This window comes from Cygnus olor, chromosome 4 (genome assembly GCF_009769625.2).
Source record: "Cygnus olor isolate bCygOlo1 chromosome 4, bCygOlo1.pri.v2, whole genome shotgun sequence".
In the NCBI taxonomy this organism is placed as follows: domain Eukaryota; kingdom Metazoa; phylum Chordata; class Aves; order Anseriformes; family Anatidae; genus Cygnus; species Cygnus olor.
The window spans coordinates 68,386,580-68,411,781 of NC_049172.1; the positions used below are offsets into that span (position 1 = coordinate 68,386,580).

Sequence of the window (25,202 nt, forward strand, 5' to 3'; positions counted from 1 at the left end):
ATTTTATTAGTTTACACACAATATAGGAGTGTATTACTGTTACAAGCCTGTGCATGACGCAGCTGCCTTACGCAGTCTTTAGAAAAAACGCATTATTTGTATTGCTTGCAAAAGCTGTTCATTCCCTCCGCCCCCCTCCCCCCCCCCAAGAACAAGCAACAACACACACTGTAGAAGAGGTCTGTTAATTTTGCCCACTCATGTCCTGTCTAAATTTTGGGTATAGCTTCACAGCAGGTAAGGGAGCACCATTCTTTTATTAGCTGCTGGTCTACATGCTCTGACCTTTGATACACCAGCAATAAAACCACACAATTTTGTTAAGCCAAGAGGCAACAAATAATCAAGATGCACTCACTGTTAAGATGCACAGTTTCCACAGTAGCTGGGCTTTATGATTTTTACCTTGTTGACAAAAATATCACTGCAATTTTAGGTACAATGGTCATGCCAAATGATGCAGTTTTGATCAAGAAAGTATAGTCATGGGTAACATCACCATAGACTTTAAGGTGGGACTATGAAATGCTTTTCTATGCATAATTACCAATACATCCTATAAAATTTGGTTACTTTTAAAAACTGTTTCCCCCCATAAACCCTTTGCAGGGTTTTTTAAATTCATTAATTCATTAATATGAATGTCATGCTATGTTTCCCCAAATGCACAAGGGGTTTCCGTTTGCAGCAGGGTATGGGATTTACTGAGTAGATAAAAAATGCTCTAAGAAGCACTTGTGGTAACTGCATGGTCACCTGATACGGAGAAACAGGAAATCAGCTGAGTTGATTTTGAGGGGGGCACATATCAAATAAGAAGCTCAATATGAATGCAACTCTACACAAATTCCATCTTTTGGCAAAATTAGTGTATGACGAGAAGGGAACTGAGTTCCTTTTCTTACTGGAGAGGCAGCATCCGACCGCCGCAGCACTGATACCATGAAAAAAATGAATTTAGTAACACAAAGTGAGATGATAAAATTTCACTGAGATGCCATCTGTTATTTAGGTGCACAAAAGCAGCCTGACCAAGAGAAAAGCTTCCTAAACTTCCTAATTGAAGGTACAGGAATTAATGGTAGAAGTTTAGTTAAACCTTTGTCACAGGGAAGACCCTCTGGAGGACATTTACAGTGTAATGTAACTTAAAAATATCCTGTTATCTGTAAGACTAATGTAGCATTACTAAGTTTCAAATCAGATCTCTATACTCATAATGCTCATAAAACTTTAAAGTTTTACAGAGCTCGTATTTTATCTCCAAGTTCAAGACAAATTCTTTCTTCTATTACACTTAAGATTGAACTGAACACTATCAAAACCTCATCCTAAGGTTGAAATCTTTGGACTATAGACAAAAACCAAGGGAGTCATTTTGGGAGAGCATAAACTATCACTTTCCAAATAAACAGCCAACATTCCTTAGAAGTAAGCTCTTGACAATGAAGTCAGTGCAACACCACAGTTTTCTGTAATGTAGCACAGACCCAGAAGAATCAGCTGTTAGAACACACAATTATAAAGCAGGTAGCTACAGATGCCACTGTACATCTACAAATATCTGTGCATCTGTACACATATTTATGTAGTGAGACTTGCAAGTTCTGGTTTTGAATGTGATATGACAAAGTTCATATCACAATATGCAACACGTATAAAGAAGTTAAAAATAATTTCAAGGCAATGTCTTGCTATGAATTTCATTTAATACAATTATTTTGGAAGCCTAGTTTTTGGGGATTCCTCCCCCAACCAGCAATGTCTAGGGAAGAAAGTTTCACATTAATACACCATGGGTAATCTACAGACTGAATTCATTGAAAAATATTCAAAGACGATCTCTAAAACAGGGCATAACAATCTGCTGCAACAATTTGAAGATATTTCTGTACGATCACCATTATGTTTTATTATGTTAGGATTCTTTTGTGTTTTCCAAGACTGACATCACTGAAAACTGAAAAAAGTATCATTTTGCAGCTTCAAAGCCTCCAGATCAAAATACCAAAGAAACTCTTCACCGGAGGCATAGCCTTGCATGAGCTGCTCCCTTATATGATTAGTCATGAAACTGTTTACACAGTTCTTACCTGTTCATCGACATAATCATCTATTCTTTTCTGGCATTCAAGCCATGCCTCAGCAACTTGACCCATTTCCTGTTCCAGCTGATGATACCTTTGTAGCAAGGTACTATACATATCTTCACTACAGGAATCGTGTGTTGTTCCGACCCTGGAAGTTCAAACAGTGCTTGTTACAGAAGAGAGATTCGACTGAAAAATCACACCGAGTTCTGCCAGCCTGTAAAATGTTGTTAAAGTGACATTATCAATATACCTAGGCCCACATAGCTGTCTGTATCCCAAAATGAGTATTTTTAGTCATTTTTCAAAAAATAACCAACAACTGCTTGTTCCAGTGCTCTGTAACCAATAATAGCAAGAATGTGGGAAGTGCAACATTTCTGGAGCCTCTTTCCCACGGGCAACCAGATGTCAACCCTACTGAGCCATGTTTATTCAAATTTTATTGCTTGATATATTTATCCTTCCAAATTCAAAAGGGTAAATATACAAGTTGACTGTTCACTGAAGAGCAAAATGGTAAAAATAAAGCTAGAAGCTTGTTAATCAGAACCCTCATGATCAATACTAAAAAGATTACTACACTAGCTCCAGTTTGGGAAAATGCTACAGAATGACACAAGTGAGAATTTGGTTGCATGCAGTCATCTACTATCGCTTGAGCAGCAACATCAACTTCAAGATGTGCTTATGCCATTCACTGATGACTGGCTCCGTAAGGAGCCCCAGAAATAGGATAAAGACAATTTCCTTTCTACTGCTACATTTTTGTACAGCAAAGTCTTTAAAAAAAAGGATTCATAAGAGCACATCATCACAATGACTCTTAAGAAAATAAGCAAGCTCCCTAAATCTTGACTTCAAAAACAAGGAAACAACAAAATTCCTAGAAATTATCAGTTTAAGGCACACTGAATTGTAATGACCTATGAATTGACACAAGTAGACTAAAGGTTTTCAACATTTCTCCTGTTCAGTAATTAAGAGGAAATTGGCTGATACTTCACCAAGCACAAAGGTTGCGTGGTTGGTCAAAGACTCAACAAGCCTGTGCCAAAATCAAAATTCAAACATCTTAACACTTGACATTAAAGCCCTGACACAGCATTTCTGGAGGTTTGCTACAGATTTCCACGGCATCAGGATACTAATCCAACTCAGAAACTACAAAGCCCTGTCTATGACCTGGCAAAGAACAGAGCCCTTAATTTTAAGATGGCAGTTAAGCATAAACAAGAGTTGAGCAAACGGACAACTGACAACAGTAAGCATCAAGTTATAGCCATTAGTATCAATTTGCCAATGAACTTGAGTTTCATGTCCTTTTTTTGATGAGAACCTGCAACACAACCACCTTAGAAGGCTATGCAAGCAATTCTGCTCATTAGAAACCTAGGGAAGTCCTTTTTTGGTAGGGTACAAAAAAGACTTGAGCACCGTCAGTTCCAGTTACTAGATCACAATCACTTTCCCTAAAGCCTGTGTTTTCGCTGTGATGCAATTATGTGAATTTCTGGTTCTTACTACGCAGAAGTCAAGAATTTGTTCTCACAGCTGCAGTTGAATAGAAGTACTCTTACAAGCACTAGTTGTACACAAACATCTTTTCAAAATATGCTTTCAAGTTAGAAGTAAACTTCATTTTTTAAATTTTACATTAACAATGCAGCAGCACTTACACTTTCAATTTCTACTGTGTCTCTTGGGTACAGATTAACAAGTATTTACATGCTACTAGCAAACATACTGTTACCCGCAAGGCAGCTGTAAAGCAACGGGTGACAGGATTTCCTTAAATACTGATTATGAAAATAAACTCTTATGAATTGTAGAGTCTGATCTAGAAGCCCTGCTGATTAAATAAGTGTTTGTAAGCACACAGACAGCTCTTATAGCTGGTCCGCAGATTGTACATAATGTGCCTCTGAAAGAAACCCAAGGTAACAGAACAAGCTGCAGCGCATTAAGACCCTCTAGTCTACCCTGAGAAGAGGGCCAGACCTGGCACAGCTGACCACCTGTATCAGCTAGTTATCCCACCTCCCCTCAGGATTGCTGTTTGAGCATCATCACTAAGCAAGCATCTTTTACAGTCAGACGTTTGATAAATATCCTCAGAATTAACCACAGCACACAAACCACACATTCTGAAACAGCCTAAGATGTACAAAAGGTCTAGTCATTTAGATGAGGGATGACAAAGAGTGAACACTCAAAACCCAAGTGAAGCTGGGATGCCTAAATATTCACTTTTCAGGAAGGAAACGTGAAATATTTCACATTTCAGGAAGGGAAAACAATGAGACCAATGCTCTTCCGTCACAGAACTCCAGCAGTACCTTCTCTACTGCATGTAAGCAAGACTCTAACAACAGTAAGGCAAAACTGGACAAGGGATAAACATCAATGAAGATAACCACCTAACAGAACATCCCTTCAATATGAATTTGTGGCCATTTGTTATTTTTGGGGGGTGGGAAGAAGTGAAAGGGTCTGCCTATAGAGGAGTCTTGGCTGTTGCAAAAGAGTCTGCTCTGTATCCTGAACCAGGAGAAAGACTGCCTTTCCTTCAAGAAGTCTGAAGAAAACCAGGTGCTTACTCTTAGAACTGATATAAGGAATAGGCTTTTGGTTAGAAAATTATGTACACAGCCAAGATTTTTTTTTTCAGAAGTTACAGACAACACAATACTTTTCAATCCTTCAAAGGCTCTTTTATTGCTGTGTAGTTAAACCGGACTATGCATTTCTAAAGGCTCTGTAACCGGAGCTTTAATAAAAACCTCAAATAAGTCTCAAACTTCTGAAAGTTTCAGAGACTATATTCTCTTCATGGCAACTACAGAAACAATTAGCACCTTGTAAATCTTGTATCATGTCAAATAGTCCTCCCAAAAGTACTATTCCTAATGTCTGAGCTTAATGATATCCCTGTGCTAGGTGAAAAGACTTACTAGAGCTCACTTTCAACCAACTAGTTTTCTCCTTTCGCAAACCAGCAGAACAGCAAGACCAGGGTTCTTTCAGCATTAACAGATGCAACACCTAGAGGTGAGACCAATGACCACATTGAGGAACCTCAGTGCTCCCAAAAAACATATAAACAAGCATTTTAGCCATAAGATCTACTGCAAACTATATTTCCATCTGCTAGAGACAGACCATTCAGAGATCCTCCCTCTCAGAGATGGAGAAGCCTCTCAGATCCTTGAGAATTTCTACTAGAATGTACCCTTTACAAACCAGTGTGCATTTATACAATGACCATTTGTGAAGTGTTCAGTATTCCTTCAGAGAGAAGTTCTTAAAGGCTTGAAATCAACAGCAAAGAGTGTAAAAAGCCAATCCTCATTTGCTATTCAAGATGAAATCATCAAGAGACTAGGTTGATGCTCACGCTCCCCCATGTGAGGCCTCTGCTGTGATGTTCCTCCACTCCATATGGTACCAAATTCCCAATGGAAGGTAGGATTATTCACATTTCTTTAGGGATGGTTAAGGCCCAGAGATCTCATAAGAAAAAAAAAATCTGATTACGTGAAAAGGAACAGCAGAAGCCTATGCTTTCTAAAGAAAGATTCTATAAACTAGAAACCATGGAACATGAAAAGCTTGTGCTGAACTTCAGCTTTCAAAGAAGACTCATGTGAATCAATCTAGGCAAAACCACAATTTAAGTGAAAAACCCGTAACGCTATATAGGGAGCACTGATGTACTGGTAAAGCCGTTCCTGCAGGAACAGACTCTGACTTTAAGCCTTGGAAGTAGCTGTCACTACAGTGAAGCTCCTCAGAGAAACACCTTCTGTTGCTTTGACCTGAATTCCCATAGCACTTGAGAACAACAGGTAAAGGCAAACAATCCAACATTTTTGGACTTAAGAGAAACTTAAGGTCATTTGTTAATTTTCTCATCTCTATAGAGAATGACAATATAAATAGCCTTGATACAACCAGGACTGATGTAGTAAGAGGTGCAGAGAAACCTTTGCAGAAAACATGCAAGATGCCTGAGGATAGTCAGTGAAAGCAGTACTAGGAAGTCAAGCATAGATCAAGAGAGCAAAGGACAAGCATGCAACTGAACAACATGCTGTTGAACACAGTAACAGAAATACCTGTCTGAAAAGGGGTCTCAGTACCAACCCAGTGCTAAGCATGTTTTCCTGCCTTTTCTTGCTTCCCTTTTGAGTATCTGCTAGCAAAGGGAGAACTCGGAAGTTTCTTTTTTTGCTGTGAGCAACATTGCTTGCAACTGAGACATTTAATCATATTGCTCTTGTAGCAGGGAAAAAAATATCCAAGACAGTACCTTTAGGACAAGCGCACGCAGAGCACTAACGTTTTCGTCAGAAACAAGTCTGAGAGGTCAACATGAACCATGCATGGCTGTACTTTAAAAAGATCAGAACTTAATATTGTAAGATTAAGAATTAAATTTATGTGAATTAATACAACACCTTTTCTGAAAAAAAAAAAAGCCCTTTCAGGCACACAAACCACAGGCAGAACGATTTTACTAACAAAATACATATTCTAAAGCCCCAGGAAATGCAATATGCCATCGGATCTACAAACATACAACAAGGGTGTGGGGTTTTCTTTAAGCCATCTATTCACTGAAGTAAGCAAAAAAAAAAGTTATTTGTACACCACTAGAAGCAGGAAGACACTCAGGCTTTAATTCACTTGCAGAGATGTGAATACAGTACCAGTGCCTGATGAGGAGACTAGTGTTCAAATCAAGACATCAGCATTTTCATAGGGCACTGACATTTTACTAGATAACCCACAAGTAAGCAGACTGGAGTAGTAATTCTTCTGACAAGCAAGTGATGACAGCAGCCTGTTCCATCAACAAGACCCTTTTCCAAACATATTGACAAGACTTTTTACCTATTAAATTGGACAAGCAGAGCAATTTATTTTTAAACACAGTGGCTGCCAACAAGAATTTTGCTTTCTCCTTTAAATAAGAAAAGAGAAGTTGAAGTCTCTACCTTAGCTGCGACACTAACGTTGGCAAGCTATTCTGCAGGAGTGGCTCAGAAAATACCAGATTTTCAAACAGATGCTTATTGTGCAATTCCCACGTCACCTGAAATTTCTTCAAATGTTCATTTTCCTATAACAAAAAAATTAACAGAAATAAGCTCAGGTCATAAAACACAAAGAAAAAAATACTTTTGTCTCAAGACAAAAACTTTTAAGTCTAGTTTCTATTAAACCCACCAGCCTACAGGCTTCATTATTCAGCTCACATATTACTCAGTTTTAATATTCAAACTATGAAACAGTTATTTAATGGCTTAATAGATGTAGCTTCATTTTCTGTTTTTCTAAATTGGCATGGATTATGAAAAAAGAAAGACTGTGTTTTTGAAAGCTTCCATTTCTCTCTGCACTGAAGGATGTATCTTATGATCTGAACCAGTTATTCTCAGGTTCTCTTGTCAAGTTGTCTCATCCTTGGTTGTTTTTCAGTTCTTTGAACTTATCCAGTAACAGACACATAGGAATAAAAATTATAGCTTGCCATCAAAATTGACATAAATCAAGTAGAGAGGTTTCTCAAAGTGCAACTTCTTTTGAAAAATGCAAGTTTTCTAAATAGCCAAGAGACCAACTGCTCACTTCTCTAATAAGCAGAATGTTCTTCTATTTGAGATCATTTAACATACAAATGTATTTAATTTCAAGGCCTAAAAAGTAAGTCCATTATCAAAACATCAGAATCAAAGGTAAGTACAATGTGTTTTTTCCAAGTTATTAGGTTTTTCCGTATGAACAGGAGTAGAGAGGTTTTCTACAGCAGATTCCCTCAAACAGCGAAAGTAAATGCAAGCATTCTGACTATCAGGTCAGGAGGTGAAACCTATGCACCATAACCTTGACTAACCAGAAATATTTTAGAATTTCGAAGTTTTGTTAAGCATAGTGAGTTAAAAATTAATACATACTCATATCAGACCTAAGCAGTAGAACATCGGTATTCAAAAAAATCAAGGACTTGGTTTATTGTTGTTACTATTTAGGGGTACGATGTTTTTTCCCAGTTGCACAAGAGACACGTACCCTTTCACTTTGAATGCTATGTCTTCAAAATATTTAAAGCTTCTATGAATTGCTAATAGCTTCTCAAGGGTCAGCAATGAAAAAGGTGAATTACCAATGCAATTTCTGTATTATGCTGTGAACAAGACGGTCAACAGTTATCTACAAAATCTTCTTGTGTATCTGATTATGAAGCGTACAGTATTTTTTGCAAAAAATACTAGGTAAGTTCTCCCTTCTAGACCACTATACTGAGGTCTCTACACTCAAGGGCTTTTCTATACTGCCCCCAGTCTCTCCAGCTTGCTCTCAGTACAGTCTTTCATTCCTTGGTAAGGCAAAAGGCTTTAGTTCCTGCTCTTCACTTTGCACATTTGCTGGATTCCTTTGAAAGGTGGGACAGTCATAACTTCACTGAGAAATTAGCTCCTTGCAGGTAGAGATTCAAGGCATTGTAAGTCTTTGTACAGCAGGCAACATGCAAAGGTTTTAACCTTTAAAAGGAAAGCTGCAGTAAAAAAACAATGTTTTAAGATCTTGACTGCCTTTTGTGTATTTCAGCTGAAAAGATTCATTCTTCTATAGTGCGCTAGTATCTTCAGAGAAAATGACCATGCACACTGAAAAGGCTAGTCACCCTGCTATCTGTACTGAAATCTGTGACATACCAGTCTATTTAATGAAAAGGTCACCCAATAAATCTACCAAATGTATGACAAGAGAAAAGTATCTTATACTTCCAAGTCTCACATTTCAACTTCTCAATGTCATAGCATAGTAGAAATGAAGCTTTCAGTACTTACTGGGCTGCAGGAAGAAAAGGTTAAGAGTAGTCTAGGGTACTTTGAGTTTTCTTATTTGGCATTTATTTATTTTTAAACACAACAAGAATTGCATTTCACTTGGTATTTCTCTCAAGCACCTACATTTGATGACTTAAAGCAGCCAAAAAACTGGAGGTGGCAGTTTATCTGTCACTGTTGTTATATAGTGACCTCTTATCTGAATCTAAGTGACAATGCTTGCAAAGATAATATGGACAACAACAAATACAGACTACTGACAACAGGAAAAGTACCAGATATGCCTGACTTTCTACACAGGAACAGCCCCCACCTCAGTGATGACATTCAGTTTCCATTCCATCTTATCTTTCTCACCTGTGGTCATCTTGTTACTGCCCACTCTTTTCCTTTCTTTACATACCCAGGCAGTCACTTTTAGCTAATCAGCAATCAAAACCAAAATTCACCAGTTTGACCAAGTTTGTGCTTGCACAAAGTTTACACAAGAATAAAGAGGAAAAAGGTAATGGAAAAGGATGTACAAAAAAAGGTTCTGAACAAAACAGGATTAATAACCTCGGTCCTTTAACAACTATCAAGTTTGTTTACTGTATTACTCACACATGATGGACAGTTACTCAAGAACAGATTTAAGGCTATTGCTTATTTCCTATTTGCCAATTCAATTCCAAATCTGACAGCATAATCGGCTGACAAAAAAGGGATTTGAGAACAAAAACTTTAGAAATAATTAGACTGCATATTAATTCCTGGGAAGAGATCACCTTTTCGAGTATCCATTCTTGTTTATGAAGGAAAAGAAAAAATTGAACACGACAACAATTTGTGTTAGTGCTACACACAAGTCTGCCTCCTTCAAATGTGTTTTTCAAGGCATCACTGAAGAGAAACAGAAATGTTTCATCCATTTTCCAAGAAATTACCTAAGATTTCGTAGAAGATTGCCTTAAAGGCTAGTTTCAAAATAAGCACCACAAACAGCAATGCACCTGTTCTTTCACAGAGGCTAATTTCATTGATTCACTGTAAGAGATGCCTAACCTACCCTTCTGAAAAGCAAAAGCCACATTTTCAGAATATCCCCACCTCCATGCAGGTGCACACAGAAGACCTTGTATTTTACAAATCACAGATGACTTCTTAAAGAACCCAGAACACCACTACGATCATTACCCCTAGCAAGCTGAAGCACATAGGTTGTTTTTTCAATCTTACCAGAGTAACTAGGAAGGCGCTGATTGTGCATGCTGCCTGGCAGAGTGCACTGTATTCTTCAAGTAGGAGTGAGATGAACTGATGTGCCTGGGGTGGCCCTTGTATTGCTAACGTTGATGCAACTTTAGATCCCAGCGACAAGTGTCTGAGCAGACGAACCTTCATTTCAAGTACATATTCTCTAGCTTGCTGTTCCAACCGTTGGTAAAGCTGATATGGATCTCTTTCACAAAGTCTGTATTTTTAGAATAATTGCAACAGAAAAGAAATATATGCGAATAATCAATTTTCACTCTCCTAAAAAATACTTCACAGTTATAGATAATTATTATTGTTATTAAAAAAACAGTGACTAAGGTTTACACAACTACCTTGGATTTGGGAGAACAGCCCAGTTCCCTACTGCTATGTAGCTTTCAGACTAGGACTAGCAAAGGATGTTTGCCCCTGAGCAAACTCATTTAGGACCTCAGGGCTTCCCTGCACCTTGTGAGCTAAAAACCCTTACTCATTTGGCATACAACCCCACAAGCACCTAGATTCTACAGACATGCTTCTTTACCACTTCTTCGTTCTTTCTCTCACACACAACCCTAATAAGTGTCTACTTGGACCAGCCAGACCCAGGCTCAATTAACACATGCAGAAGGACAGTCCTTTACTTCAAGCCATTGGAGGACCTTGACTCACCAGGCAGTCAGCACACGTGTGAACACATACTAACCAGACTGGGCTCTGTAACTGCTTTGTGGGACCCTTCCATTGTTAAATTCAACTGAAAGATGACATTTCACACAATTATGAAGTTTAACGCACTCAAACTCATTCTCACTTTCATTGTGACTTTCTTACCCCAAGTTGGGGGTCTTCTCTACAAAGACTCTTCGCACCTTTTTTTAAAGATGCGTCACTGCAGAGAGTGTTGTGGGATTCATGAGACCATTACGAGCATCCTTCTAAGAACACAACTTAGGGTACTACTTCAGTAGCACCTAAGCCACATTCATCACAAATGATTGGTGGCTTTTTTCTTCTTGTTTTAAATCTAGACCAGAATTTGGTAGTCATTTGTCCGAGGGAAGCAGACTAACCTTCAAGCTACAGATACATACTGCCCTCTACACATCCTTTTAGCCATGCAGCAGTGAGGGTTGCAAGTATTCGAAGTCACAGCTTCTGAGAGGGTCAGGGCTTCCTGTGAAGGATAGCGCAGAGCTGGCTAGGTCTGATACTCTTCTGGAAATGAAACGTGGGTTTGAAACACCTCACAGAGAGGAAAACTCTTCTGAGGATCCGGGGCAGGTGCTGTGGTTGCTGCACCCAAAGTTCCCACACACCAGAATCTTTTGCTGCAGCTCCAAGCAGCACGTGAACACTGCCCAACAAACCAGGGCTGCCTTCTGCTATGTGTGCATCAGGATACAGCTCCTTGGTGGGAGAAGGTAACGCACAAGCCCGAGCTGGCATGCAGAATAAAATCAGCATCACTATCACCACCCTTCTCCAGCTGTATACTGAGAGCTCTCAAATACCTAACAGAATGGTTTAGTCACCAGTCCCCAGCAGGACTTCACAACTCCATCTCAATGGGCACTTCAGTCACAAGAAGAACAGGGTTTCAGTCAGCCATCATCACTGCTTTCTACCAAAACACGATGGCTGCTTTGAAGCACTTCAGAGTGAAACTGTACAACTGAAAGTCCTGTGCATGGACTTGTAAGCATTTGTCTCAGGGAGGCGGGGAAGAAGAAAGGCATTAGTTAAGTACTTACAGCTTTGTGCAAGTCCACTACTCCCTAGTCCCTGCTCTTCCCTCAGTATAGAGTCGTATCACACTGTCATGAAGTAACCAACATACAATAGGCACAGTACTTGGCACCACTACTTCTTTTCAAGAACGCAGATCAGTTTTTTTTCTTGCCATCGCTATCTAACAGAGCTGAGCGTGAAGTAATAAAGAGTTTGCCTTTCAGAAAACCTTTTAGAAAAAGATTTACTTGGCCACAGCATGATACTTGGCACACTACTGACATTTTCTTCTTTCTTTTCCTTTCTAGAAACAAACAAAAAATAGCTTTCAGTACCTACTTTGACTAGTTCCATTAAATTTTAGTACCACAAACTGAAGTCAGGCGTGTCTGCACAAATCCAGTTTGTACAAACTTAGTATACTAATTTTATTTCATATTTTGGAGACCACAAGGAGTGCAAAACCATCATGTTACCACTGAACATTTCCTTCTCTGAGATCCTATTTCTGCCGTTTAGTTTTCACAATCTCTCTCAACAGTGAGAAACAGTTCTAGAGACAGGCTCCTATGTAAGAAAGCTGCACAGTATGTGTTAAAATTTCCGAAGTTTTTCCATTAAAGGGAAACTGTACAGAAATAAACAACCATTTTAGCTGTGATTCAGTTTTAATTACCTACACACTACATTTAAGAATCTTTGATTTCAAAACCTATATTGTATGCTTTGATCACTTAATTTAAATAAAGCGTGACTACATTTAAGAATCTTTGATTTCAAAACCTATGTTGTGTGTTTTGATCACTTAATTTGAATAAACAAAGTGTGACTAATAAGTAGGCATACTATATTACTCTGCACTTACACAACTCACATTCAAAACTAAACACTCTGTTTTTATATAACCGAAGTGCAAAAAGCTTATTTAATTACTTATTAAGACTGATTCAGAACTATAGCCTTCTAATACAGCTCTACGTGACTACCTTTCACAAGTTTCTCTACCTTGCCAGAATTAACCAGTTTCTAGTTGAAGATAGAAAACTACAGTTCAGATCAGTCAGACCTTCATGTATTAAAGTACATACACTGAGAGAACCTATTCTCTGCCCACACTTTCAGCTGGATAGAAGCTACAATAAAGTGCTCCAGCATGTTCAAGGACAACCATAATATTCTGACAAGGAAAAAAAACAGCAAGCTCATTAAGCACATCTTTGACTTCATACTTAGAAAAGCTCAAAAACATCTTCTCAATGTTACAACTATTATAACATGCAGTCACTACTATAAAATCAAGTTTGTTCAACAAAGTAAGATCCTCATGTGGGGAAAGCTAAACAGTGTCTTATTAACAGTAATCATCTCAGTATCTTTTGAGGAATAACATTTTTGGAATTCTTCCATGATTATCCATTAATATCGCTATTGCAAATAGCGTACAAAAATAGTTTTTTTCCATACATTCAATCTAGCATTTTAAAATCCCATGTGAAGTACAGCAAACTCTGACTTTTCATTCTAATGGAGAGGCAACCATTCTGAACCAACAGACTTAAAGATGGTAAGTAACATTTTATTAAAAAAAAGCAATGCTTCAAGTTACTTGGAACTCATTTAAAAAAATCCCCTTAATAATTAATATATAGTTTTCGAAGTGCCATACCTATCCACCAGCTCTTTCATCCCTTCTTTATCTGGTACCAAAGATTGGTCTTGGTCATCTGCCAAAGGGGTCCCGGCTTGGCGATATATACATCGAACCATGTATCTTACTTCTGACCAGTAATTTTGAAGCTGCTGAGATTCACGTTCAGTCTCTGCTGAAATTTCTCTGCAAATCATAACAAAAATAGTTACTGTCAATTTGTACATCAAATAGGGGTATTGATCCCTACTATTCTGAAGATGCTCTTCAGGAAAAACCTTAAGTGTCTAAAAACAGAATATATGGTTAAAATACAGCACAAAACTAGATAAGAGTCACTACCATTGTCAGATAGCCCTGTTTAAGTAGTTCAAGCATCAGCTAACAAACGAGCTACAATATACTGCGGAAGGTCTGACTACAGGCATTATGCTATTGAGTTTCAATTCAGTTCCTACCTGCGCTCATTACAGGCCTCACAGTTGCACGCTATGTCTGAAGGAGAGGAATTGCTAAGATCTGCAGCAGGCACCGTCTGCGCTCCAACAGTTATCCTTCCTCCTCCTACAGATTCCTGCTGTGATCCACTGTTTCCAAGAGGCATGTGCAAAAGGAAGTCTTGGCTCTGAAAGGAAAAAAACACAGGTAGCAACTTTGGTTTGTACGGTACAAGTGTAAAATGTTAATAGATAAGCAAATATGACAATTCTTAGTGCTGAATATATTTTGGGAGAAGACCACCAGGCACACAAAATTTATCTTTGAAAAGACCAATAAATGCAAAAGATGGACTGAGAAAGCCAGTAATGTAAATAGAGTTCCATTTCTAATAATGGATGCATGTTGGTTGTAATTATCACTTTCATGCTCTCCAGCATAAACAATGAGCTAAGCTAAAGGGAAGCTTGCATCATCCATGATTAACCATATAAACTAGTAATATCTCTTCCGTCTCTTACTTGACGGTATGTTTGACTTCTGTAGTTTAACAATCCATTCCAGCAAAAAGCATGAAATCTCCTTGTTTACAACAGTAAGGCACAGTGCTTTGCCATAATGGATGTCAGCACCAAAACCCAGTAACAGCAGCTTTCCATCTCCTGCATGCAGTGCTGCTCAGTCCTAGCAGATGAGAGACCTCTCTCCGCAGGCTGCTGGTATTTTGGGCTCCAGGTTCTCTTTCTCTTCTCTGCTCCAGCCCTAGTACACCATGCTTCCCTTCCTGCACCCTCCCAAGGTTGCCACCAGTTGTTTGTGATGCCAGGCAGAAGCTTCTCCCACATTAGGAGAATGACAGAGGGCTTTTTGTGCTTCGCTCCACATCCTGGAACAGGATGCAGACAGATGTTAAACCAAACCTGCAGGCATCTACTGCCAACAGCAAGAGCAGCTTCTGGGGATGCAGCTGAAGCAATGCAAGTGTCAGAACATCCAGGTAATGACAGCAACAGCAGCCTGAGCACAAAAACATCTGTACAAAGCCACTTACACACTGGTTTGCAGTGACTGCTAACAAATTTGAGTTCTTTCCTCCCGTTTTCTCCTAATTTGACTAGCCACCTAATCCATTTAGTTGCTTTAAGTTAAACTTGCAAACTTGGATACTTTGTTTGCTTTTAAAAATCCCTCTTGAAACAAGGCAACAGTTGCTAAACATCATCAATTTTGATTTGATCTGGAGTATTTATAACTTAACAAGAGTTTTAGGAAGCAAGTCCTGCCTTCCTTGCACTTGTAGGACAACGTCTTCACTATCTGAGCTCAGTTTTAATGCAACGTGTCAAAACTTTTGACTCGATTGAACAATTACGTGCTTCAGTATTGCTGTTTTTTGACATCTCTAGAATGTGCTTACTATCAGGCTATTGATATAATCCCCTTAAATGTTATCTTTTTCGATTAATTTCATTAACCCTTGTTAAGAGCAAGAATATCAGTAAACAATAACTGTAAGTACAAGTGATATACTCTTAAACCGTCCTTATTAAAACAAGGATTAACTGAGCCACTAACATGAGTTTCACAACCTATGCTATACAAAGACAATCATTTTTCCACACTGAATTGTTTACTGAAATAAGATCTGCATGTGCCTGCAGGCTTGCGAACGGTCTGTCAGCTCTCTACACAGAGATGTCAGCTGGAATCTATAACGCTTCCAATTATTGGAAATTTGAGGCTTCCCAGATCAGTTGTGATGATTTGGTTCTTCAGTATAGCCTTATAGTTCACTTCCGATGGGGCCTGGCTGGACCTGACATAGAACTTCGTTTGTTAGGATGAGCATTGCTCTTACTGAGGTTGAATTCTTATTTGAAAATACTTTTTCACACTTAATTGCAAAAAAAACAACAAAAACATAGCCTGAAATGTTAACACAATACATTAAATCAGTGTCTGCAGTGCTACAAAAATGAGCGATTGTTACACACATACTATGCAAAGTGCTTCTTTATTGAAAAAGGGAAGGGAAAGTGACAGAACCGAGACAGGCAGGAAGGTAGCACTCTAAGTGCAGTCCAAGAACAGAGCAAGCACACGGAAAACTTAGTCTACTACATAGACCACAAAGGGGGGGAAGTACATGTGAGCAGGCAGAATAGGAAAATACTGGATTGCATGAAGTAGCACTGGTAAGAGTTGAGGAAACCAAATTTAAGAAGGGGAAAGGACCAAGCATGAGATCCACTAAATTGAAAGGGCAAAAAACAGTAAGAGAGACTTCTCTATTCAAAAATCCCAAACTCAGGCCTCATTTTTCAAATGCAAGAAACAACCTGCCTGTTCAGTTTAGCTCATACGAGAAACAACTCAAGATCACCTAAAATTCTTTCCAAGCACTCACAATTTAAGTGGCTCCAAAGCACAGAGTAGCGTTCAGCACATTGTAACCCATCTTCTTAGTGTACCAAATTGAATTACTTCAACTCACCACAAGAGATTGCTCTATTGTAGCATGCCTCTCCTCCTTTTCGACTGTTCGTCTACAGTCTGGACACACCCACAGTGGAAGATGCAGCATATTGTTTGCTTTTGGAGATGTGGAAAGTGCTGTTTTGCTAGAATTTTTTATCCCGCTCTCTGAAAGCGAAGTATCTTTTCGTTCACTTCTACAAAGAAGACAATGCTCGCCAGTTGTATATGGTGCCCTTTGGCCCAAGCCAAAGGTAAATGGCGTCTACAAACAAAGGTTTTGAGAGCATACTGGTTATTCATACAACACAACAGAAAAAGTTACTCAGATTTAAAAACAAACTAAAAATCTAAGTCATTATTAAATGGTAAACATTTCAAGTATCTCAAGATCAAACACTGCAGTCTTAATAACAATTGTTTGCCGAACCGGTATTATGAATAAATTCCATTTAAAAATAGTAATGCTTTTCATGGGCATGGACTACAGGTTGCATTATTTTAGATGGGGAACCTAAGTGCAAAAAATCTATTAGGTAAAAAAGGAATAGTACAATTCCTTTTATTGTTGTCATTCTCAGAAGTAAAAAGGCAAATAACAGTTCTGAAGTCTGGTGTCACCTTCTTGTTCAATATTTCTTGGAACAAAGACACTCTTAGCTAAGCTTGTTGCAAAACAGAAATTTAGCTTGGTTTTAACAACAACAAAAAAAATCAGTGAGGCCTTAAATCCACAATCAGCTATTGAGTAAAGCAAACTTGTTGACTTATGAGGACGAAGGCAATTAAAAATCTCTCATCTCACTTCTCTTCTCATGCTACTGTGCATGAAGTTATGGTTCAGACGTGAAATGCTGATTGTTCACCAAGACTAACGCTCTAAAATAGGTCAAGCAGCACAAGCCAAACGAACAACTTCACAAGAAGTCAAAGTTGTAACTGATGGAACGAAACATCTTTTAACGGCAGAATTTCAGATTTGTCCAATTCTACAGCTACTAGCTCTGCCTTAATGATTAATATCCTCTGTGCAAGCCTCAATGTCATAAAATGCTTTGGGTTGGAAGGGACCTTAAAGACCATCCAGTCCCAACCCCCTGCCATGGGCAGAGACACCTCCCACCAGCCCAGGCTGCCCAAAGCCCCATCCAGCCTGGCCTTGAGCACCTCCAGGGATGGGGCATCCACAGCTGCTCTGTGCAGCCTGTGCCAGTGCCTCACCACCCTCTGAGGAAAAAGTTTCTTCCTTATATCTGATCTAAACCTACCCTCTTTTAGTTTAAAGCCATTCCTCCTTGTCCTATCACTACGCTCCCTGATAAAGCCACCTCTCCAGCTTTCTTGTAGGCCTCTTACTAGGTACTAGAAAATAGTCACGTTCTTTCTCAAAGGAAAGGCAAAATATTTAAATTTTATTTTAGTAATTCAAGCATCCATCTAAATACTGCTCAACACCAACACAACACTACTTTAAGGATCCTGTAGGCCTATATTGCACAAGTACATATCAAGCAAGTTCTCTAGGGCAAAGAACTAAGCCAAGCTGTAACACAACCGACTGTCCTCGTCTTCTTAGGCAGAACAAATGAATTCCCTGTTGTTGACATCTGAAGAGTAACAGCACAGCGTTATGAAGTTGATTTTTGTGTTTTGTGTTTCTAAAACTGACTCAACAATATGGAAAGAACTGAGAACTCTGGACTAATAAAAGACACACTGAAATCATCTCCTCAGATATCTTATCTTTCAGAAATTCCTGGGAAACTTAATAGATTTAATACGGACAGCTGATCTCCCTCACTGATGCCATTTCAAGAATTCACACTTAAGCACTAGGGCAAGAAAAACACTCCTTCTCCAGATGTTACTCAAGGTTCTCAGGTATCATCATTTAAAAGGGAAGACTCGCTCTGTCTTCTTAAAGGCAGAACAGCTCTACAAGCATGAACACATTTCTCAAGCTAGACACGGCTCTTGGCTGAGCTGATGCCTCATACTGACACCTAAACCCTGTCTGCAAAACACAGCAGGCCACCATGGCTGTTCATCCCCTTAGCCCTGAAAGTTTCCTTCCTAAAGGATGTTTTTGACGCCAGATCAAGTCTTTGTTGGTATAATGAAGACATGTTTCCAGCTTCTAAAGGCAAATCCTTATAAACATCAGCTGCAGAAAGTCTTCCAACAAGGAAGAAAAGTAGAGGAAAGAAAAGTAGAAGTGCACAAGTTACAGCAACCCGACACTCTTTTGCAAAGGTAAGGTTCAGCACATACACCAACCACATCGCAAGGACTTCTAGAACCTTATTATCGTTAAACAAACAAAACACACGATGGCAAATAAAGCAGGAACAACAATCTTAATGCTTGCTAGACAGACTCAGTAAAATCCCCACAGTCTCCTAACTGGGCCTGTATTTAACACAGACTTCAAGTTCAAACGGGAGTGCTAGGTCCCTAAAGTAAGATGCAATCAACTGCCAAGAATGAGAACTGAGCGGGTCACAGATGTAGTTGTTGTCTCTAAGCAGTTTATTTCAGAAAGGGTAGTTAGAACTTTGACAAAATCTAGACGATAAGGATCACTGCTATCTATTGTAGCTCTGTCATGCTAAAATGAAGTTATGGATTGCCATTTCTTATTCATGAGATTAAGAATGCAGCGAACATTTGTTACAACAGAAATTGAATCTACTCCAATCCAGAAATCATTTGAAGTCATATAAACATTGTATTTGTCTCTAGCAAAATCAGAGTTAAAGTGTACATTTTGAGAAAAGATTTTTTGACTAGTCAAGCTTCAAAAAAAAAAAGCGTGATGGATCTCTGCAAGAAAACATCCAGTCTCACTTTTTCCCTCTGAAACATGTTCAGATATAACATTCATAAAGGAAAGTTGGAACTAGGACAAGCTGGAACAGAAATAACTGCCTCTCTGCTATGTATTTAGATTTATTTCCAAGAATAACTTTATTACCATGAAACTGCATAGCTTTTTTCACATCCATGTCCAATTTCAAGCTTATTATAATATAATTTCACTTTAGAAATAGTAACTTGCACTGCTTTTTAAAGCTTGAATAGTGAAGTTATCAGAAACTGACTTCAGTTAGCCAAATCCTTAATGCAAACAAAAAAAATGTAATCTTGTTATTGATTCTTCCTCTATATGTCACTGTAATTCCTTCTCCCATTATTATATGACTGCTTCCATAATACACACACTCAAAATCTGGCTGCACATACCTGAGAAACACCTGTGAACTCTGATCCAACAGAACTGTCTGTAAACTGTGTACCATTTAGCGAAACCTGGAACAAAATAACAGTACACTGGTCAAGTTTTACGCTAAAAACAGCATTAAAGGTTAAAAAAATAGAAACAACAAAACCATTCCCCTGAATCTAAGGGTTGATAAAACAGCTTTTGAAGTTTCAATGACTGTTTGGCTGCAGACATGGGAAAAGCCATTTCTTCTACCATAAAGTTTTACAGGTGCAAAAAATAACAATTTATATATTTAAAGCTTTTGTAGTATAGCTGTTTTTATTAGCAGTGCAGCTCTGATCAGAGAGAATTGACACAGAAAATAAGTCATAATTAAAACAAAGTTTTCTCTGTATTTGGTGGTTTGCATTTTGCTTTTAAGCATCTATTGTAACTTGAGACAATTACCAAAGATTCCTTCCCTTACAAAGTGGAATACAATGCTGCTTAGAAACGCACGCTGTGTTAACCAGGAAGACTCCTCCATAGCAAGCCGCTGAGCTGCAGTCAGCTATCCCACCGCTGTAGCTTGATTTGTGCCACTTTTGATTCACACAGAAACCGCTCAAAGATCTCTTTTGCACCCTGTTTTTCCACAAGTGTTGCAGAAACTACACCAGATACCAATGAAGTACCTTTGACAAGCCACAAGTGTTTTCATCCAGTACTATCTGATGACACTAGAACAAGCATGAAGTTCAGACAGCGTGCAAATAGTCGATGGTGGCAAAGAACCCTAAACCGTACTGCCTTGAAGAAAAAGAAATGAAATGCGCTTGATTAAAAAAAGGGGGGGGGGAGAAAGAGTCAGTGTTTTTATTCCCCTTTTCTTGAGCACTGGTTTCTTGCCTGAATTTCAGATATAATGTAACTCGTACCTTCATGCTACCTCTTCTGTTAGTGCTAACCTCCTTTTCTTCTCCAATTTTCTACCTACTGTCTGATATTAATATTTTTAAGACTGCTTTAAAGACTACAACAACTATCCCATTTAACTTCAAAACCCCACATCTTGCATGTCAGACTTCCAGATTTTGGAAAATATTTTTGCCCAGCTAACAAACCAGAAACTCAAACTGAAGCCTCCCCCAGCACAGAAGAGCATCCTTCAGCCCTACTCATCCACGGACTACCAGCTCCAGCTGCTTGGTTTACAGAACCATTATTGCAAAGCTACTGTCTACAGCTGGACTTTCGAAAGGCAAAGCAGAGGATAAAACCAGCTTCAAATTATTACTAGAGAAGACACAAATAAGAAAATTAACTTTGAAGAGTGGGCATTGAAGAAACACCCTCCTAATATGCATGTCAGACACCTCAGATCTAGAAGAATGGAAGCAAAAAAATCGAATCAAGTTTGTTTTCTTATTTTTTCCACCCAATTTCCAGAAAGGGGAAAAAAAGGACAGTTTTTTGAACAACAACTCTTCTTCGTCAATTAAAGGGCTTCCAGTACTGGAGGCTGACTGTGCAGTGGGATGCATGTGCCTTCAAGAGCAAAGAAACCAGTTACAAAGTTTAGAATGAAATTGGTAGCTGCCGCTCTGAAAGCGCTTTTTGAGAAAATTCAAAAAAAGACAAATCTCTCAAAAACCTTTTCATTAAGGAAATACATTTACCTTCCCTATGTTCAAGACACTGATTAAAAGAAAAGCATCAGCCATAGTATTTTCACATGCTGATGCTGAGCGACCACACCTAAGGCACTCAGGAACTTGACAAGAAAAGAAAAATATTGGGAAGTTTGTTATCTAGTACCTTTCATGACAAAAAAAAACTGAACGTCAGGAGTCACTGCTTCATGGAATAAGATACCTTTTCTTTTGTCAGTAGCATTGCATCTCTTGATCCTAGGCACTGTGCATTGTTTGGTTCAAAACATTAGTATAAATGCTCCAAAACTCGCAGTGACCATAACATCTGCAGGAGGAACAAACATCAAGGAACTAAAAAAAGAATAACCAAGCAGAGGGAATCATCAAGAGTAAAATGTCTGTAGGCCATGAGATTTAAGGCACTATGCGAGACTTAAGAAGAAATACAAAAAACAACTGAGAAGACGGGAACAGGGAGGAAGGCACCAATGACATGACAGGCAAGGGAAGGAGATGGCTAAATAGCACATCAGAGAAAAATTAGAGGAATCTCGCAGAAGCGATCCAAATGGGGCTCAAACAATAGCAAGCTGAAAACTGCCTGGTTTTAAGCAGGAAAAAAAAAATACAATGAGACGGTCTCACAAAATTTAAGGAAATGAGGGATAGATCTAAAACTACAGCTACATCTTTTTTCAAGGCACAGGAGTTGTAAAGAGAAGGTGGTCTGTCAGAAGCTGTAAGGGTGAAAGTAAATGAAAAATACTCTCATTAGAAAATGCTCCAACAAGCCAAGGTCATGGCAGAAGCACCAGATTTGTTTTTTTCCCCATGTTCACTACCGAAAAGCTTTAAGATATTCTCCCCGTGAAAGCTTTCTTTACAGAGGAAGCCGCAGAGGATGTTTCAAAGCAGAGCCCTGCTAGAAGGCAGCATGTAGGCAAATGGATAACTCCAACTGACCACCAGGAGCGGGTGATGTTCAGGCCGGAGTCCTACAGTTCCTAAAGTAGCTCGGTGATGGAAGAGCTGCACTAACAATTAGTGCGTAAACGCTTGCTTCGTACTTCGCTGCCACCAGAGGAGCAGGAGGTGGGTTTTGTTTATTTTTTAGTATTAAATTCTCAGAGCAGATCAAGGAAACTGTCCCTGTCCGAAGTCTGGAACAGGAAAGTGCCCGAGCTGAGGCAGCTCCCCCACAGCACCACGTTCATCATGCTCCTGAAGAGACTGCGGAAAGGCAGAAGGGCCTTACAGGATCTAGTTACCGGGCCATATGTCAGCAGATGCCATTCAGTATATAAATGCGAAGCAAGAGACAAACTAGACAGCTGTCACTTCTGGACAACCGTGTTTTTTTTTAAACAGTCTTGAACATCTATTTTCAGGGTTTTTTTTAAAAGGCTATTTTGTGAAGGTGAGTGCCAGAAGGAAAGCTGACAGACTGTCAGGATCCCTAGAACAGGAACCACGCATGCCCTCTTCACCGTAAGGTTAATTAGAAAAAATTATCTTCTGTTCTTTCTACAGATGTTATTTACACTGAAAAATAAAATCTTGCAAGCTGCTGCCACACTAATTCACATTCTTTAAAGCCCTAGTTCTCTGGAAAACAGGCACGCTATCTCAGCACAGGATAATTCACACCAGAAAGCATGAAGGAGGGAAGCCTTGCTGCAAGCAATGCTCTGAAGTCACCTGAATGACCTTGAAGAACCAGCCAAGCAATTAGGACGCACACACTCGAACAAAGCCTGTCAGGAGCTGCTGTAATAGCCTGTCACAATCAAAATCGGAGCTCCTGTGGGCTGAGGGATGAGTTACAAGATCGGAAACACACCCAGCTGCCCTGGGATGGAAGCCCGGTTATGTCACACAGGCAGCACGAAGAAAGAGAGGGATGACAAGGGATGAGAAGTCCCATGAAAACCTCAGGAAAAATAAAGGCACAGGGAACGGACTTAAATTCAAGCCATCATCACTGAACCCTCAGCAGTTCAGAGATGTGATGCTGAAAAAGCAAGGTATTTAATCAAATTTATCCTGTGGGAAAACAGATAGAAAGCGTCACATTGACTTTCTCAAGCGCAATAGGGAAGACACAGACTAGAGAAAGGTTACATGAAGGCTGTACTTTATTCTACAACGTTCAAAGGTAATTCCATAGCACTTGAATTAATCCCCTTATTTTTCTATAGGGAGGCGAACAGTTACATTTGTTGAAACATCTGAGACAACGCATTTTCTGTAAGCAACCGCATAATACTGAGGAAACCCACCGCTCTTAGCCCTGCCCATCTTCCTCCCCAAACACACCTTCAGAAAGCCATCAGGAGGTCTGGGCCACGCTACCTGCCCCCTGCCTGTACCTGTTGTGCCAAACCCCGCTGCCCCAGCTGCTCCGGGCCCTCTCGGATGCTCTACATCACCTCCCACCATGGGGAGGGAGCAGCCCCGCGTGCGGCCGCCCGCAGAGCTCCCTCCCTCCGGCAGCCTGATGCCGCTCCGGCTTCTTCCTTGGGTGCTCTCCAGGCAGCGGCTGAGCTACGGCGCTCCTCTGCCGGCCGCAGCTAAATCTGGCCCGGAACTGCTGCTGCTGGCAGGTGAACGAAGCTGCCAGAGTCCTTGAGATGAAGAAAGATGTCTTTGTGCCTCCGGTCCAAGGGATAGGAAGATAGCGGTTTCAGGAAGTGAAAGTTCAGGCTCCTGCCCCCGTGCCCACAGTTGATTTAAGGACAGGGCAATGTGGAAATCGAAGGCACAGATAAGCTCAAAGAACAATTATAAAAAACACCGTGAGAAATCGGCTCAGCAGTAGATAGCCTGCATCACATCGTTTATCTCTGGACTATGAAGAGCTGGAGAAGTACCATAAAAGAAGGATCACTCCACACGTGCTCCACCACTCTCTTCTCCACTCGTCTAGCACCAAGTCCTATCGGACAGGGCAGCACGTTGGCCTCTAGAACAGCAAAGGTTTTGTTTCTTTTTGTGTTTCTTGATTGATTTTAAACATTGCTCCCGAGCACCCAACCATCAACATGTATCCCTTCCCTCAGTCTTTTCCTGAGCCCACACGATGCCTAGTTACTATGTGATACAGAGCAGTTTTCCAGAGGATGAGAGGGCTGAAACAGATCTACTGGGGAGTCCCATCACTCTCGCCTAGGTGCTGTCGTGTATTTCAATATTCTGACCATTTTTGTCCTCTGTCCTTTAGGAAACCCACAAAGAGCTTTGGAGGCACTGGAAGTACCCATCCCCGAGACAAAGCGAAGCACAGTGATTTCCTGCTGAAGAAGCTCTTTGCTGCGATCTGGACAGATCACCTCCACGCACCGGGAGTGACAACCAGCTCACCCACCTGAACACCGTAAACCCTCCAAGACCCCACCCAGAGCAAAACCAAAGCAAAACAATGCCCACGCCTCATAAAGCGCAACGTGATCTGGGCTACAAGGGACAGTGTATTCAGCCTTTTTATCTTACGCAAGTTGTTGAGGGCCGTCTGAACCCGAAAGAAGCGGTGCACGGAGATCCTGGAATCAGACAGACGATCACCCGAGACTGCACTCAGGAATCCCCTGGGAGAAGATGCCAGCATTACAGCTGCGGCTAGGGGAAGCTGTCGGGAATATTTACTGGCACTCCGGCCAGGGCCAGGAGCTGCGGAGGCTGCTGTGACACAGCTCACCTCCGCCTGCCGCAGCCGCTCACGGCCGTCCCTGTCCATGGTCATGAAATTCCCAGCCCAGACTGGCCTTGGACTGGGAAGCTTTGGTAACAAGAAGACAGACCTCTACGGATTTTCTGGGTGTAGCCATATTTTTAAAAGGTTAAATGCAAAAGTTTTCTTCCTAGCACAGG

General features: G+C 40.0%; 1 protein-coding gene across 2 annotated transcripts in view; it reads right to left on the reverse strand.

Annotated features, from left to right (window-relative positions):
- The window catches only part of FAM193A (family with sequence similarity 193 member A), a 77,053-nt gene that overhangs the window by 27,623 nt on the left and 24,228 nt on the right, over positions 1-25,202 (reverse strand). The window contains exons 2-8 of one of the 2 annotated variants that reach the window (XM_040554649.1): positions 19,719-19,784; positions 16,495-16,740; positions 14,021-14,187; positions 13,581-13,748; positions 10,166-10,400; positions 7,091-7,215; positions 2,094-2,238 (exon numbers count right to left, since the gene is read on the reverse strand). In XM_040554649.1, coding sequence (XP_040410583.1) covers positions 2,094-2,238; positions 7,091-7,215; positions 10,166-10,400; positions 13,581-13,748; positions 14,021-14,187; positions 16,495-16,584 — 930 coding nt within the window. In that variant the 5' untranslated portion in view covers positions 16,585-16,740; positions 19,719-19,784. Of the gene's footprint in view, positions 1-2,093; positions 2,239-7,090; positions 7,216-10,165; positions 10,401-13,580; positions 13,749-14,020; positions 14,188-16,494; positions 16,741-19,718; positions 19,785-25,202 lie in introns of those variants that run through there. The other variant, XM_040554648.1, reaches the window with a different exon arrangement.